The 17,008-nt window shown below is 46.3% G+C and overlaps 1 protein-coding gene across 1 annotated transcript; it reads left to right on the forward strand.

Annotated features, from left to right (window-relative positions):
- Positions 1-1,219: 1,219 nt before the first annotated feature.
- On the forward strand, positions 1,220-16,759 carry LOC121567534 (zinc finger CCCH domain-containing protein 4-like). The gene is made up of 14 exons (XM_041877658.2): positions 1,220-1,740; positions 6,934-7,228; positions 7,380-7,487; positions 7,610-7,889; positions 7,996-8,198; positions 8,366-8,450; positions 8,654-8,799; positions 8,963-9,064; positions 9,231-9,342; positions 9,569-9,678; positions 9,802-10,232; positions 10,331-10,620; positions 10,793-11,041; positions 13,768-16,759. Exons 1-14 carry the CDS (start codon positions 1,661-1,663, stop codon positions 15,435-15,437), a joined length of 4,161 nt encoding a protein of 1,386 aa, XP_041733592.2. The 5' UTR covers positions 1,220-1,660; the 3' UTR covers positions 15,438-16,759.
- Positions 16,760-17,008: the final 249 nt, after the last annotated feature.

The following is a 17,008-nucleotide window of genomic DNA, read 5'->3' on the forward strand; positions in this document are numbered from 1 at the left end:
CTTCCAACTTCAACTGTATATACTTTAGTTGCCTAATAAATCAGACTGTGATACCAGCTTTCTGCTTGCCTGGCTACCCAAACTCCTTGCTCCGGCCAAACGCTACGCCACACCACGCCCAAGGACGTTACTTTCTTCTGTAGCGAACATGGAGTAGTGTAAGAATTCAGTTTGAGGAGTCAGGCAAGCTTTCTGCATACACAGTCTGAATTAAAGCGCTGCAAAAACTTGGGACGTTTCCTTACAAGCCAGAATGTTGAATACAATTGCATTTGAACTTACTCTACCGGTTGTCTGTGCGGTTGGTCCTTATTCGGGTCAAAATTTGAGAAAAAATATCCGCAGGACAGTATTATTCACCCGACCTTTTAGAGTGACTATATTGCCGTTGAGATTTCTATCACCTGCCACATGCACAAAACCATGTAAACACCTGCAAGACTTCGGTTAGTATGCATGCATCGCGTGGATGTACTTACGTCTTGTGCACATTCCTTAGGTGATAAGCAAACAAATCGTGATAGCCATACACAGAGACCCGCGTTTTGAAGTCTGTTTAATAATACTTTCCTGTGGATATTTTGTCTCAAATTCCACCAGCAGAAGACCGAAATCAGCGGACAACAGGTAAAATTCAAATTAAGATTATTCAACATTCTGACATGTAAAGGGACTGTTTGGAATTGTTTTATCTAAATGTGAGGACAGTGGACCCGTAGAGGTTTATACTTTAGTGACTTCATCAAAAGAATAGGCCATCTCCTGATGATTTTTTTCATCTCACTGTAAGACATACGCATACCATCATAGCATGGGCCTACCAACAAAAATGTAACAGTGGAAGAAATGAATTTGACATTTTCACATGCAGTACTCAGACATTCTGTGAGAGGAAATTACTTTTAAAACGTGATATAAAGCTATACATTTGTTAAGTTTCCTATGGCAACAAAAAACATGAACAATGGAGCCTATACCTGATCCTTGGTTTTATTTTATTGTGATATGGCAAAACAGTTGAACCAACCAATCAATCTAATTAATGAAATATAATTGGTTAGTTGTAATTTGACTGTGGCATTAATAGTGAATTATAATTGGTACAGGACATGCACTACATACACAGGCTCGGAGACACTTCACCATCCACAGCTACCACCAATATAGTCATGCCATGGAGAGGGAACTGAGGGCCAACTAACTAAGAGAAAAGTAAAGTGAACTTGTTCAAATTACTGGACAAGCAGCAGAATACCTCAATGTGCCCTAAAATCCAGTCTCCTTGCCTGCAGATATGCATATACATATGCCAAAGAGTGCTCTTTCACAACTGCTGAACGAAGAACGTTCGGTTATTTCCGTGACAAACGTATGAGAACGTAATGTTTATGTCGTCACGTTCGGAATATCCCGCCCCTTCTCTTTGGAGGAGACAGTCAGCCATTTTAAGTGGATGAGTTTCATTTTACAGCGCAACTGTAGGACGGAGAACCTCAGGACACAATTTCAACCTATTTCTCTAACAACTGTTAGTGGGGAATTGACTACTATGAACTGAAACTCTTCCTAAAACCATTAACAAGTACTGTAGATCCAAGTTAAGTGACGCATAAGCCAGTAGAGCTGTAATTTTTTTTGCACCTAAATGTAGCTAGAGGAAATGGCTGTGGAAAGCATGACTGTCCATCCAAACTCCCCAACAACAACCAACCACGAACACAGTCTTCTCACTGACGAAAGGTCGAGTAATTCTACAATCATATTTCTATCAAACTATTTATTTGTCCTGTGCTTTTTAGGCATAAAAAGCCCGGGTTTCTTTTTCCTTTTTCTTTCAAAGGGATTAAAGTCGCCTTTTTCTGGGGAACAAGTACAGAGGTAACGAACGCCATCTTGAAACGTTGCTCAGCGCAAACTGGAAGGTCAAATATGAACCTGGGATCTGTTCACTTTGAATAAGTATTTCAAGAAGTTATTTTAAGAAAAAATACCATCAGTTCAAATAACTGATCCAGCAAAGTTGCATCCCCATCAAAGTAGAGACCGAATGAAGAAAAATATGATTTTATTGCTTGCTAATTGTCCACCATTAACTTAACTAGCAAAAATTCATTTCTGAATAGATGTCCAATTAGTTAATGTCCAAAACGTTTTTGAACACAAAAGCTTTGCAAAATTGAATTGCAAAGAGAGGGCTAGCTAACGTTCCAACTCGCTAGCTAGTTGGCTAGCTGGCTGCCATCCGTGAAAAAAAGCCCGTTTGCAAACTATCCGCCAAGCCAATAGGGCGAATTTAAACAGTTTCCTAATTAATCATTACATTCTAGGTTTTTCAGGTCAGATAAACGATTTGATTAATAGCCAGTTGTTGGACATCGTATGTATTTCCTTTATTAGTACTCCAGCTAAGTAACGAGGTGGCTAACTAGTTACGCTAGCTAACTACGCAGTTTATTTCTTTGCTAGTTAGCTTGCCAGCCAATCTAGCTAGTAAGCCAAGGCCGCCATTGTGCCTGCCTTTTTAGCAACTAACTAGTTATGTTGAAAAAAAATTGTCATTGGAATTGATGCAGATTGTCAATTGTCACCCTATATATATATATGCGAATACAATTAATTGGTTCGATTAGTTAACGTTAGCTAGCTATGAAGTTCACTATTGGTCCACAGTCTAACGTTAACTAAGCAAACTAGCTAGGGATTGATAGAATATTTAATCACTAACAAATTGCTACAATTCCAAGGCGTGAAATTGATCATACTAACTAGTCAGCAACAATGTAACAAAAGTGATTGTACAATTATTTTAGTGTTCTCATCTCCACTTGAAATATGTTTGTGCCACCCATTATTTTTTGTTGTTGTAATTACTAGATTTGTACATGAATGGATTTTCAAAAATTCACTTCCATGCACGTTCAGGAAAATTGCCGAATTTCGTGCCCCTATAAAGTTTTCCCATTCTCTCTTCTCAGGACAGACTGCTATTTTACTTTAGATTGTTATCCCAAACACCCACCAAATCCCAGAACTGAGTTGAACGTTTGCAAAGCATTTCAGATGTCTAAAAAGTCAAGTAAAACACAAACGTTACCTGATTGCCCTGTCTGTCTTCAGCATCCCCAACCCCCAAGTTATGCCATTCCACAAACCCTAATAATAAAGTGGGGAGACCACTATTATCTTCCAAAAACTTTTTGGGGGAAATGGTCATACCAGTGCTTTTGAGTGAAGAAAACCTCTCACAGTAAGTACTTCCCATCATTTTGATAGAGGCCCATTGTTTGTAGTTTAATTCATTATTAGGGAACTTTTTCACCTTTTTCATTAAGCAGTAATCCTGTTGTGATGATGCATGAATAGTATTGTAAAATGTATTTGTAAGCGAAAACGTCAGTTTACATTAGTGATTGGTATTTTCAGTATTAACTCAGTTTATGCTCTTGGAACCACATAGTGTGTGTCCAGTGCGCACACACAACTTTATAGCAACTGTAAAGGTTGTCTTGTTTGAAGTGTGATTATCCAAGCCTATCCTTAGATAGCAGATTATTTATTTTTATTAGGCTATATATTTGGATCCAACTGTAACTTTTTTCTGTTCATAGTTCCTTGGCATTGTTCCTTGGCGTAGAGTAGACTAGAGCATTATCAAATTGGCAGTAGTGAGTGCTGTCATATCCTGACCCTTCTGTTGTTATTAGAGTGATTCATCATTTTTTTTGGAAAATCGTGATGTAGGCTATAAAACCCAGAGGAGGCTGTTGACAGGTGCTTTGCATTTGCCATTTAACACATTTGTCAGGAAATCTGACCTGCCTGACAATATCATTTTCATATACAACTCTTTATTACAGTAATGTTAGAAACCAAAACCCCTGTAACCTCAGTTTGAAATAGGCTACTACATAAAGAATGTTGTAAGAGTAAGTTTTCATTCAGTACAAGACAAGATGGATTTGGCCAGACCCTAACATATCTTTGCACAGCTAAATGGTTAGGCATACATACTCTCAGCCAATGGGAGTGCAGTGGTGGAAAAATCATCCAATTGACATAAAAGTAAATATACCTTAATAGAAAATGACTCAAGTAAAAGTGAAATTCACTCAGTAAAATACTACTTTAAATATACTTAAGTATAAAATGTAATTGCTAAAATATACTTTATAAGTATCAAAAGTAAAAGTATAAATCATTTAAAATTCCTTATATTAATCAAACCAGACGGCACCATTTTCTTGTTTTTATTTATTTACGGATAGCCAGGGGCACGCTCCAACCCTCAGACATAATTTGCTGTACAAACGAAGCATGTGTTTAGTGAGTCCGCCAGATCAGAGGCAGTAGGGATAACCAGGGATGTTATCTTGATAAGTGTGTGAATTAGACCATTTTCCTGTCCTGCTAAGCATTCAAAATATAACCAGTACTTTTGGGTGTCAGGGAACATGTATGGAGTAAAAAGTACATAATTTTCTTTAGGAATGTAGTGAAGTAAACGTATAAAGTACAATATTTGTACCTGGCACCCCACTAGGGAAAGGGGCCAGGAGTCAGAGCTGTGTCAGTAGAGCCTTTGTTCTGTGTATGTGTCCATGTCAGTCCATAGAACCTCCAGCAATGCAAAGCTCTGCGCTCATCAAGAATGGCCTCCTTGTGCCTCTTGAAGGACGTGAGTGTTTGCGTGCGTGACTGCCATGACAGATATTGATTTAAGGGTTGGTTGTGCTGAGTTAAATTATGTTGACTCCATTGTTTTATGCCAGGTTGTAAAACCATGCCATTGAGAATGAAGGAAAAACAGGTTTTTATCAACTTGCAGTTTTAGATTAATTTGGTTTATTTAAGAGTGACTAGATCTAGGGTGGCAGGTAAGGTAGAGAGATCTATATCTGGTCCCGCTCTGGCTGAGAGTAAACTTAGGATAACTAAACGTAATGAGGAGCAGGAGACTTTAGTAAGACCCAGAAACCCCCGGGCCCAGTAGGATGTCATGTCCTACATAGGAAGTTAGTATGTTGAGGATGTGGTGTGAGTATAAAGAGAGATCAGTCAACATTTATTTGTGTCAATTGGCCTATAGGCTTATGTCCACAGATTGGGTCTGTATGCTCAGAGTATAGTCTATTCTATAGCCTACATCTTACTCCTTTTACTACCCAAACCATTTCTGTGTACTTTGGCCAAAAGTCATAATTCTAATCCAGTCTGTATTTGAATAATCAAATAAAGGCCTAACTTGTACCATTTTGAAGTTAGGCTATACCAGACACTGAAAGCGAGACTGTTACTCAAGCCTGCTCTGATCAGTGTCAGCAAATATCCGTTCACTCTGTAGGCAGGACTCGATGGCTAAAGTGACGCTTCAAATGGACATGGTGGTCATATCCTACTTCTCACCACCACCACACATGCCTTATTGTCACGCCAATGTATTTCAGTAAATCATGTAATGGCGTCTCTGTGTGAAACTACACCTTGAAATCTGGCAGGGGAAAAAGTGACTGTTTCTGATTTCTTGTTGTCTGTGTTCTCTAGCTACATTTAGGCCTAGCTATTCCAGTTGTAATACAGTTTTGACCGTTGCAGTTTCCTGTGTAACGTTTGAGATCTGAATTGGTTGTTGGTGAAATATTTTTCATCTTCTAAGCAAGCATATAGTATGCTGTTGAGGACTGTTGACAGTTGAAATTGACTGGTCTTCACTGATAAATAGCAGACTGTTTAAGATTATTTTTGTTATGTAAACACTTCTGTCTCCCTGCACAGGAATGACTAACTCGATTTAGTGATGGGCCTATTGCTTTCAAAATGTCCTTGAAATAGTGTTGAATGTTGATGTTGAATCCACCCTGTTAAATGAAGGCCAACGGATTGCCAATGTCCAGTCCAGCAGTTGGGACCTACTGAATCCCCCTCCCCCACCAGTTGCATCATCATAGTTGCATCACTCAACTTTTCCCAGTCCATAGAGACAAAACAGTGAAGCTCAAAGTGGACACATTACACACACATGGAAATGTCATACCTATATTGAAATGTTGTTCACAGAGAAACTTGCTGTTACTGATTGCTGTCCCATCTATTAACTGCCATATAATTTGTTTACCACAGACCACACCCACCTTATCCCTGACCCCCCCCCCCACAGCCCTTACACCCTAGCAGTCCTAGCTCCAGCATACAGTCAGTAGGCCTATGCCTATGTGATTAATCTAAGAAAAACATGATCTTGCCCTCTGACTTCAGCAGACACTAGGTCCTTCATGTCACCCACAATAACAGCCAACCGTCAACCCAGTCACCCAAACACAACACTCATAACTCATCAGAATGTTACAGCAGAGAAGCCTACATTGTGTCTTGTTTTTTTGTGTGAACGGTGATGTGATTTAATGTTTGATGAGTTCAGAGAAACGCAACTCTCAGACATTGTGACAGGATAGGATAACAACAGCTGATTGGTCCTGAGGATAACCACGTTATCTCCACTGTCCATACAAACGTACAGAAACGCACAAGGAAACGCCATAATTAGCGACTGAAACCCACAAATTGAATTACTGAAGTTAGAACATGAGGGAAATGACTCCCTCGGGCTATACAAGTTATCAGTATAAAATGTGTAGAACAGGTACACCTGAAGCTCGCCATGTTACCTCTACCATGAAAAAGGAATTATCCAAATTCCCAACCTAGCAGTCGCGGTTGTTAATGCCATTTTATTCCACTTTACTTTTCCCCAGACAAAAAGCTTTGATCCCGTATTATTATTGGCGGTTGGTGGCATCTATGAATGTAATGTTCACCACCCAGGAACCCTCCATCTGTCCCATACTGGGAGTCCAAACATGAACTATGCAGATTAGATCAGAGTGTGGTTTGAACAGCATTTTGATGTCCTCTCTATCTGTTCTCTGTTTGTCACAGGCGTGAGGATGGTGAGCTGGAAGAGGGGGAGCTGGAGGATGATGGTGGAGAGGTGGAGGTGGCAGAGGAGCCCAGCGCCGGGGGAGGAGGAGAAGATGGAGGTGATGATGAAGGAGCAGCAGCAGTAGCAGAGGCAGCCCCCCCAGAGAAAACTCACCGCAGCAAAGAGCGCCACGCCAGCGGCGACGAGAAGGACGAAGAGAAGGCCCGCCGCCACAAGAGGAAGAGGAGAAAAGAGAGGGAGCGGGAGAAGGAGAAGAGGAGAGCCAAGAAAAGACGCAAATCCAAGCACAAAGTAAGAGTGTGTGTTCCACATTCAGCTCGGGCTTTACAGACCCTTCAGATCAGGGATGTTATTGCTTTCTTACTGTTTAGTCTAAAGATGTTTCTTAGTACATTGTCACTCAGCCTATCGCTCTTTCTATGTTGTGTGTGTGGTGTTACAGCGTCATGCCTCCTCCAGTGATGACCACTCAGACTTTAGCGATGACTCTGACTACAGCCCCAGTGAGAAGAGGAAGTATCGGGACTACAGCCCTACGTACCCCCCTTCTGTAAGTTACCCCATGGCAGTACTCTAAATCACATGATTGAAGATACTTGCTGTGGAGTTGCTAGTCTGTTTGTTACCATGTAGTTACAGTGGTCTAACAATGATTGTTTGTTTCCTACCCAGTCCCTTGGAAGTTACCCACCAGCCCCGTCCTCCGGCCACGGTGGCCTCATGCCTAAGAAGGGCAGCTACGTAAAGATGGACAAGCAAGGCTACGGGGGCTACGGTGATTACGAAGAGGAGAACTACGAGGGAGAGGAGGATGAGGAGATGGGGGATGAAGACTACGATGACTTCACCAAGGAGCTCAACCAGTACCGCAAGGCCAAAGAGGGAGGCAGCGGCGATGGAGGTGGAAGGGGCAACAGTCGTGGGGGCAGAGGTAGCAAAAATGGGGTCAGAGGTGAATTGAACGACCCTTACTAGTTTGCTTGCAGGTTCCCGCGTGCCGTGGAGATGCTGACAGGTATTGACAGGTATTGACAGTGTTTCATTTTCTTTCTCCACAGGAGGTAAAGGTCGTATGAAGAACCAGCGAGGTCGAGGAGGCATGAGAGGAGGAGGGCGTGGCGGTAGAGGAAGAGGAGGGAGCAGGGGTCGGGGACGAGGGAGCAAGATGGGTGGAGACAACGAGGACGGAGACGGGATGATGTACGGAGGGGGAGGAGGAGGAGGAGGAGGAGGGGGGGGAGGAGGAGGAGACGAGATGGAGGTGAGTCAAAGACGGTCATCCTCTGGCCCCAGATGCACAAACCATGTGAAATGATCTATCAATGATACTGGTGTGTTTGCTAAAGCAGGAAAGTGTTGAAAATCTCAGGAAAGTATATTGTGTTTTGTTTCTGAATTGTTCCTCATCAAGTTGATGTTGTGTTCTAGTATGGAGATGATGACTATGACCACATGGGTGAAGATGACTATGATGAATACTCTCAGTACAGGAAGTCCAAAGACCGTGGAAGGGGTGAGTTGGCTGTCAGAATGTGAAGGATTACCACTATTATTCATACTACACAATACTTAGTCATGCTACTGTAATACAGACATGCTAGGTTAGCTGTTCTGATGTCCTTCCTAAGTAAACATGCTTTGCACCCGATCCAAAACGGTTGCCTGTCTTGTTCCATTGTAGCCCACTGATGAAGTGTCTCTCCCTGCTCCAACCAGGTGGTAAAGGTGGGCGGGGGCGGGGCCGGGGGAAACAGGGACGTGGTATGAACCGGGGAGGCCGAGGGAGGAACCGAGGGAGAGGCCGAGGAGGTGGAGACCAGGGTCACGATGAGGACAACAATGGAGACGTGGGGGACATGGGGGTGAGAATAAAACCAACTACAACACCTTACAGACCTGCTCGCTGCTCTGAATGAATACTCAACCTGTACAAGTTGGATTTCTGATAAGGCTTTAAATCTAATAATGCTTGGAAGACCTCACCGCAACGCAAAATAGAACCTGTTTGTTTGTGTTGTGGTGCAGGATGGCGGAGGAGGCCAGCACAACAAGCACCAGGGGGACAAGCACCAAGAAAAGAAAGGGAAAGCCATCTGCAAGTACTACATCGAGGGCCGCTGTACTTGGGTAAGGAAGAAAATCATGGAATTTGAGCGGAGATAATGTTCTTGCCAGGCATTCTCAATAGAATGTCAAATCATTCTTCTAACATATGTTACCGTCAACTGCTTTTTAAAATCTTGTACTAACATGTTGTGATTTTGATAGTTTTATCTCTTTGCCAACTTTCCAGGGGGAACACTGCAACTTCAGCCACGACATTGAGCTGCCCAAGAAGAAAGAACTCTGCAAGTTCTACATCACCGGCTTCTGCGCGCGGGCTGAAAACTGCCCCTACATGCATGATATCCTTTACCTGCAGTCCACTTTGTATCAGATAGGACATTTCATACATTCCCTTCAGTGTGTGTTTACAGCTAGCATAACTAGAACTGCCATACTAGGTGTCAAGTTTAGTATAGCCTAAATCAGTGCTACCCCTGGGCCGCTTTTTGAATATCGGGCCTAAATGGCCAAGAGACAGTCTTTGAGTGAGTTCAGGCCATCCATAGTTCCTTAACTCCCCAGCACGTGATTTCCCCTGCAAGCTGTTCCATACCACCGGGAGCTGTGTGAATGGAGACGAATGCATGTTCTCCCATGAGCCTCTCACCGACGACACCCAAGACCTGTTAAATAAGGTGAGCCGTCCTCAAGTGGATTTATACACCACTTTTCTCTGTTTCTTTAACCCTGTCACACTTTCACTCACTCTCCTCTGCGTTAACCCCTTTTGACCACCTTTTCATCTCATGTGTTCGTAGATGCTGGCGGAGGATGCCGAGGCTGGAGCTGAGGATGAGAAGGAGGTGGAGGAGCTAAAGAAGCAGGGGATCAACCCCCTTCCCAAGCCTCCTCCTGGGGTGGGCCTGCTCCCGACACCGCCCAGACCAGGGCCGCCCGACAACTCTGGCCCTGGGGACTTTGGACCTCCTGGACCACCACAGGGCCCCATGTCCCCCAACGGCCTCCCCAGTCCAGGGCCTACCCAAGGGTCCGGTCCCTGTCCTGGTCCCCCTACCCCCTACCCAGACAGTGGCCCCTACCAGGGCACTCCCAACCCCAATGGTCCCCCACCCCCATCCATGGGCCCCCCACCCCCCTGTCCCGGCAATGGAGGGAAGAAGATCCCCTCGCTGTTTGAGATCAAGGTGCAGCCCACGGGACAGCTAGCTCAGAAACTAGCTAATCACAGGTGAGCTTTTCACATCCATCCAAACCTATTTATGTGGCTTTTATAGTTTGAGTATGTACAAGGAACATGGTATAACTCAACAATCCTTCTCGCTACAGAGGTCAGAACCCGGGAACTGCCACAGGCCAAGCTGGCGCCACTGGCCCCCAAGGGCTCCCCGGTGGGCCTGGTGGGCCTCCGCCTCGGTTCCCTCCACCTGGCATGATGCCCCCAGACATGTCCATGGGTCCTCCCCCACCCATGGGCCCTGGAGGACCCCCCATGATGCCAGGCTTTGGCCCAGAAGGGGGGCCTATGATGCCCCCCGGACCTCCTCCAGGGGGTAACTTCTTTGATAACTTCTTCAACCAGCAGCAAGACATGAATATGGACGGGGTGGTGGAGGAAGGTGAGCTGAGCTGATATCGTATCACATCATGAACGAAGCATACAATCACTGTTCGCATCAGAGACTGTTGGCCCTTCCAATATAATTTCAGATTGAATCTAAACCTGTGCTGTAATGTGTCTCTGAGAGTGTTCTGTATTGTAGTTGTCAACCCTCCTCCTGTACCTTCCAGGTGATGACTTCCAGGGCTTTGGAGGGATGGACGAGAAAGAAGGAAGAGGATCGGGAGGAAACCAGAGCTCCATGGGAGGCCCGGACGTCCCCGCAAACGGCGGCTTGGCCAATCAGCAGGCGGGGATGGGCGTGCCTGACTTCCTGCCGCCGGCCCAGCGCATGCTGTTCATGAGAATCCAGCAGAAACAGCAGGAGGATGAGGAGAGGGCCAGGCTGGCCAAGGGGGGAGGAGAGAGGGACACGGAAGGTACGCTCTACACACACACAGACTGTAGACCAGGGGTGGGCAACATGCGTTCAATCATTTTTTGTATATTTTTTTATACCTAAAGGGGTCCTAAAATTCGAAATCAAATATCTAAATGATCCTTGGTCTGACCATTTTAAAACAATTCCATATGTTAGCTTTGTAGACACAACCTCCAGGCTTAGACTCTAGGGGGTTAAAATACACTCCAGGCCACTCTTAAAAATGTTATTGGATAGGATAGAGAGAGGAAAGATGGAGAGAGTTGCTGAAATAGCAATGGGCTGGATCGACACCATGCTGCAGCAGTACACTGGAGGCAGTGGCCTAGACCGGCCACCCAGGCCACTCTTGAATGTCTAAAACTAGATAGAAAGTACACTACATGACCAAGTATGTGGACACCTGCTCGTCCAACATCTCATTTCAAAATCATGGGCATTAATATGGAGTTGGTCCCCTCTTTGCTGCTATAACAGCCTCCACTCTTCTGGGAAGGCTTTCCACTGGATGTTGGAACATTGCTGCGGGGACAAGAGCATTAATGAGGTTGGGCACTGCTGTTGGGTGATTTAGGCCTGGCTCGCAGTCTGTGTTCCAATTTATCCCAAAGGTGTTCGATGGGGTTGAGGTCAGGGCTTTGTGTAGGCCAGTCAAGTTCTTCCACACCGATCTCAACAAACCATTTCTGTATGGACCTCGCTTTGTGCACGGGGACATTGTCATGCTGAAACAGGAAAGGGCCTTCCCCAAACTGTTGCCAAAAAGTTGGAAGCACAGAATCATCTAGAATGTCATTGTATGCTGTAGCGTTAAGATTTCCATTCACTGGAACTAAGGGGCCTAGCCCGAACCATGAAAAACAGCCCCAGACCATTATTTATCCTCCACCAAACTTTACAGTTGGCACTATGCATTGGAGCAGGTAGCCTTCTCCTGGCATCCGCCAAACCCAGATTCATCGGTCGGACTGAAGTGTGATTCATCACACCAGAGAACGTGTTTGCACTGCTCCAGAGTCCAATGGCGGCGAGGTGATTTTAGGCTTGTGTTCGGCTGCTCGGCCATGGAAACCCATTTCATGAAGCTCCCGACAAACAGTTATTGTGCTGACGTTGCTTCCAGAGGCAGTTTGGAACTCGGTAGTGAATGTTGCAACTGAGGACAGACTATTTTTACGTGCTACGTTCTTCAGCACTCGGCGGTCCCGTTCTGTGAGCTTGTGTGGCCTACCACTTCACGGCTGAGCCGTTGTTGCTCCTAGACTTTTCCACTTTACAATAACAGCACTTACAGTTGGTCGGGGCAGCTCTAGCAGGGCAGAAATTTGACAAACTGACTTTTTGGAAAGGTGGCATCCTATGACGGTGCCATGTTGAAAGTCACTGAGCTCTTCAGTAAGGCCATGCTACTGCCAATGTTTGTCTATGGAGATTGCATGGCTGTGTGCTCGGGAGTGGCTGAAATAGCCGAATCCACTAACTGGAATGGGTGTCCAAATACGTTTGTATATATAGTGTATGTCGAAATTATAATAGACCTATACGTTTTCAAATAATTGCCCTTTTTCTGGGCCGCAAATTGCTTTTGACAAACAAATCGGTCCGAAAACAAATCTGTGCGGTCCTCCGATGAATTTTGAAATCCTGATGTGGCCCTCGAGCTGCAACTATTACCCACCCCTGCTGTAGACACTGTATTGATGTCTATCATGCTTAGACACTAATATAATGACAAGCACATACAATAACATAAACACTTCTGCTGGGCCTGGTAAACCTGGCACGCACCACTATGGGAAATTACTGCAGGCACCATCTCAATTCTCCATAGACAAAACAAACAATTCCCACTGACACAGTATAAACAGTGCATTGGCAGTGCAAACACTGCAGGACTATGCTATATTGATACAGACACCATATAAATACTGGCTAGGGGTCACACTCACCCGTATAGGCTAGGTAGAGCGCATAAAATAGGTTGAGTCGAGTGCATATGCTGTGTAAACCCTGGCTACATCCCTGGCTGGTCCCTGGTCAAAAGTAGTGCACTGTAAAGGGAATAGGGTGTCATTTAGGACTCATAAGCTGATGGTATGATTAATAAGTAGTACGGTTTTAGACCCGAAAAGTGCTTGCGTAAGTCTGTGGAAAATGTACAGTGTTCCTGTCTCCTTTTGTTTGGTTAGAAATTTATATGTGTCCCGAGGAGGCAGGAAATGTCTGTATGACACCGTTGACCCTCACTTGTAACCCTCAGCAGAGTCAACATCCTCTGGGCTCTGGTTGTGTAAGACACTCCCATGGATCAGATTAGTGACTCCAATGGGCCTCTACACCCTCGCTAGGTGGAGCTGTTGGCCGAATTTTGACCGTGGGTGGTTTTATTTGGCACCCCAAGTTTTCTGAGCAAAAATAAATACACCTTTTTGTTTTTTACATAAAAGACTGTAAAAACACCAGGAAATCAGCTCCAAGTGTTCCCATGCATAATAGAGAGATACATGTGATCGTATACAAATGTAAGCAAGGTTTGAAATTATAATGTTTTAGTCAAATATTATATCTGTTTGGGATTCTTGTGGTCAAATTGTAGTCTACAAATGATTTGTAATTATGTTCCGGCCCCTGGTTTTCAGTGGTTGTGGTTCTACTTCATACCTTTCAGACCATACGGTTGAAATTATGGATTATATCACTGATTCCTGTTGCTTTATCTCCTAGGTGACTCAGCTAACTGGTACTCCAGTGAGGATGAGGATGGAGGCGGCAGTGTCACATCCATCCTGAAGACGCTCCGCCAGCAGAGCCAGGGACCCCCCAAACCTGAAGGCCCCCTCAGCGACCCCCGCCTCCAGAAAGGCTCCCCAGCGCAACCCCCCATCCGACCGGCGGACCCCCGTCAGGGGGACCCCCGGCTGGCTCGCGACCCCCGCCTCTCCCGGGCCACAGACTCTGCCCAGGCTTTGGACTCTCCCAACCCCTCCTTGGCCTCCACCGTCGCCCCTGCAGACCCCCGCCTGGCACGGCTCGCTACCGCAACCCTCACCCCCAAACCAGACGCCCCCCTGGTGTACAAGCCCCCGCCCCTCACGGCTCCCCCTGCAGAGGAGGAGGAGACGGAGAGGGTTCTGAGGGACAAGCCTGTGCCCATCCCCCTGGACCCCCTGATGGGCATGGCCCTGAGGGACCCGCGCTCACAGCTGAAGCAGTTCAGCCACATCAAGAAGGACATACTCCTGCACATGCCCCTCTATGCTAAGACAGTGACATGGAACCCAGAGGACCTCATCCCCATCCTCATCCCTAAACAGGACCTCCTCCCACTCCCCCCAGGCATCCCCCCTGTCTCAGCCATGGACCCCCGCCTCTCACGCAGCCAGCAGCGGATCCACACGGCCCTCCCCCCTACCCCACCCGTCCCGGCTCCCTCCTTAGAAGCCCCAGCCTCCTCCTCCCTCCCAGACTTTGAGCTGCTCTCTCGCATCCTCAAAACTGTTAACGCCTCATCCGGCCCCTCTCAGTCATCCCCTTCTCTCCCCCTTGTCCCTCCACCGGCTTTGTTGCCGGCGCCTCCTGCTTTGTTGCCCACCCCTGTCGACAAGCCTGTCGATCCTCGAATGGCCCGCAAAGCCACTGCTGACCCCCGGCTCCAGCCGCAGAAATCTGCCCTGAAGCAGCCTTCAGAGTCCCCTGTCCCCCCTCTGACAGTCTCCCCTGCAGCCCCTCCATCCACCTCCGGCTCCTCTTCCCCCACCATCGCCCCCTACGACCCTCGGCTACTGTCAGCAGGTGGGGTGGGCTGTGGAGGGGGAGCGGGTGCAGCTGGTGGCAGCAGTGTACTAAGTGGTATTAGTCTATATGACCCCCGGACTCCTAGTGCAGGTAAACTTGAGGGCCCTGGTACCGCCACAAACACAACCCCCAGCAGCGGCCCTGCAGAGCCCAAAGCCAGTGAGGCAGCGCCAGCCAAGCCAAAGGCCAAGGAGCCCCTGTTTGTCCGTAAGTCTGCCCTGGACCAGCCGGAGCCAGAGAAGAGCAGCGAGCAGTCCACTGACCGCTACAACAGCTATAACCGGCCCAGGCCCAAGCCTGCACCCTCGCCGTCCACCGGGCCCCCCGGAGGTCCTGCTGCCTCTGGCTCCTCCACGGCCGGACAGGGCCCCCCTGGTGCTGCTGAGCAGGCCCCGGCGGGCGTCCACAACCTGCCTGTGTCCTCGGTCTTCAGCATGGTGAAACAGGCCAGCAAGCCCAGCGGTTCCGGCAGTCCCTTTGGTGGGAACAGCCCTGCCCAGCCTGGCGACACCACCACCACCACCACGGAGCAGGACAATGCCTCTCTGAAGGAGGTTTTTAAAGGCTTTGACCCCACGGCATCACCCTTCTGCCAGTGATATCTGAGCCTATCCACCTGGCTGGTCGAACGTTGTTTTAGACACAAACACTGAACGCATCAGCAAGGAGCGCACTGAGGCGGAAGCCGGACTGGCCACAGACGATGAACGTTTGAACGTGTTGGCTAATCAGATTCTATAACAGACTTTGGGGCCGGGGAGGGAGGGTGTGGGAGGGTATGTCTGAGTCTGGGAAAGAGAGACCTCTATTTTAAAACAAACAGATGTATAAATAAAAAATGTATTCCCTAAATGTATTCCCTAGGACAACGAAAACACAAGTCCACAGATTTAAATGGGCTGTACTTCGTCATTTATGCTGCTCCTTGTCCTGTTCATTTTCCTTTGCATTTGTTTGTAACTCCAGTCTCCAAGCTCTCTCCTCTCCCTTTATCAACCGTTCTGTCCAACCCTTTCATATCACTAGCTTTCACTGTGTCGCCGTCAGAAGAATACTTGTCAATCATTGTATATTTTGTAGTCCAATCACAGGCAAAGATAACACATAGAGAACATTCACTGCCACTCCCTCTGCCTGTAGCGTTATAACAGTACAGTATATTATATATGAATACAACTCTTTTGTTGCTTGATTTGAAGTCATTTCTTTGCGCTGTCCATCTGTTATCTGCCAGTCTTTCCCCTCTGCCGGCTGTCTCTTCTTTTTAAATATTTGAGCCCTCTGCTCTGTCAGCCTTGTGTTATCTCTAGCCTCTTCTGTCTGTCTGTCTTGTGTGTCGGGGTGAAGCCTATGTCGGCCATGTTGGTCCCACCATCCCACACATCCCTACTTGAGGTTCCACTCACACCTCCTCTCTGCCACTGAGGCAGAACTGTGAATTGAAAACCACAACTGTCATGGGTGTCCGTCTGTCACGTGAGATATGATCATTTTAATTTATTTTTTATACTTATGAGATATCTGCCTCTCCTGTCTCCTCCCTATGTCACATGACAGTTAAATCGAATCATTTGATATTATATATATATGGAAAGAAAGAAAGAAATGTATTTTCCGCTTGCATTTAAGTGGGATGCAGCCTGTAACCGTGAAAGGAGAGGAGAAACTGACATTCTTTTTTTGTTGCAGGTTCAAACAAATAAAATAAACTCACTTAATTCCATAGAGGTATGAAAGTCTGGGCTGACCTGGCTACACAAGCATCTAGTATTTTTTTCTAATTTTATTGTTTTGCCCATTGCTAAAAGTGACTGCTTTGTAAATTGAACAGTGTCCTGTTTGACGAGAGGTACCATTTTGTAACCGTTCACTGTAGGGGAGGTTGTGAAGTATTTAATAAAGGCGATACGTGATCAACCAGTAACTGACCAGTGTTTCTCGTAGTTTGGTGGGCAGCCTAGGCGGTAGGGCGGGCAGGCGTCTCTCTGGTAGTATGTCATCAACCTGTCATCCTAGTGTTTCCTGCTAACCATGATCCCTGTGTGACTCATTTCCTTACATCCTTACATCTCTTCGCTCCAGGAAGTCCCGTCATCATCAATCACAGATCTCTTTCAATCAATCAATCAAATTAATTTATAAAGCCCTTTTTACATCAGCAGATGTCACA

The sequence above is a fragment of the Coregonus clupeaformis genome, chromosome 6 (genome assembly GCF_020615455.1).
Source record: "Coregonus clupeaformis isolate EN_2021a chromosome 6, ASM2061545v1, whole genome shotgun sequence".
Taxonomy (NCBI): Eukaryota; Metazoa; Chordata; class Actinopteri; order Salmoniformes; family Salmonidae; genus Coregonus; species Coregonus clupeaformis.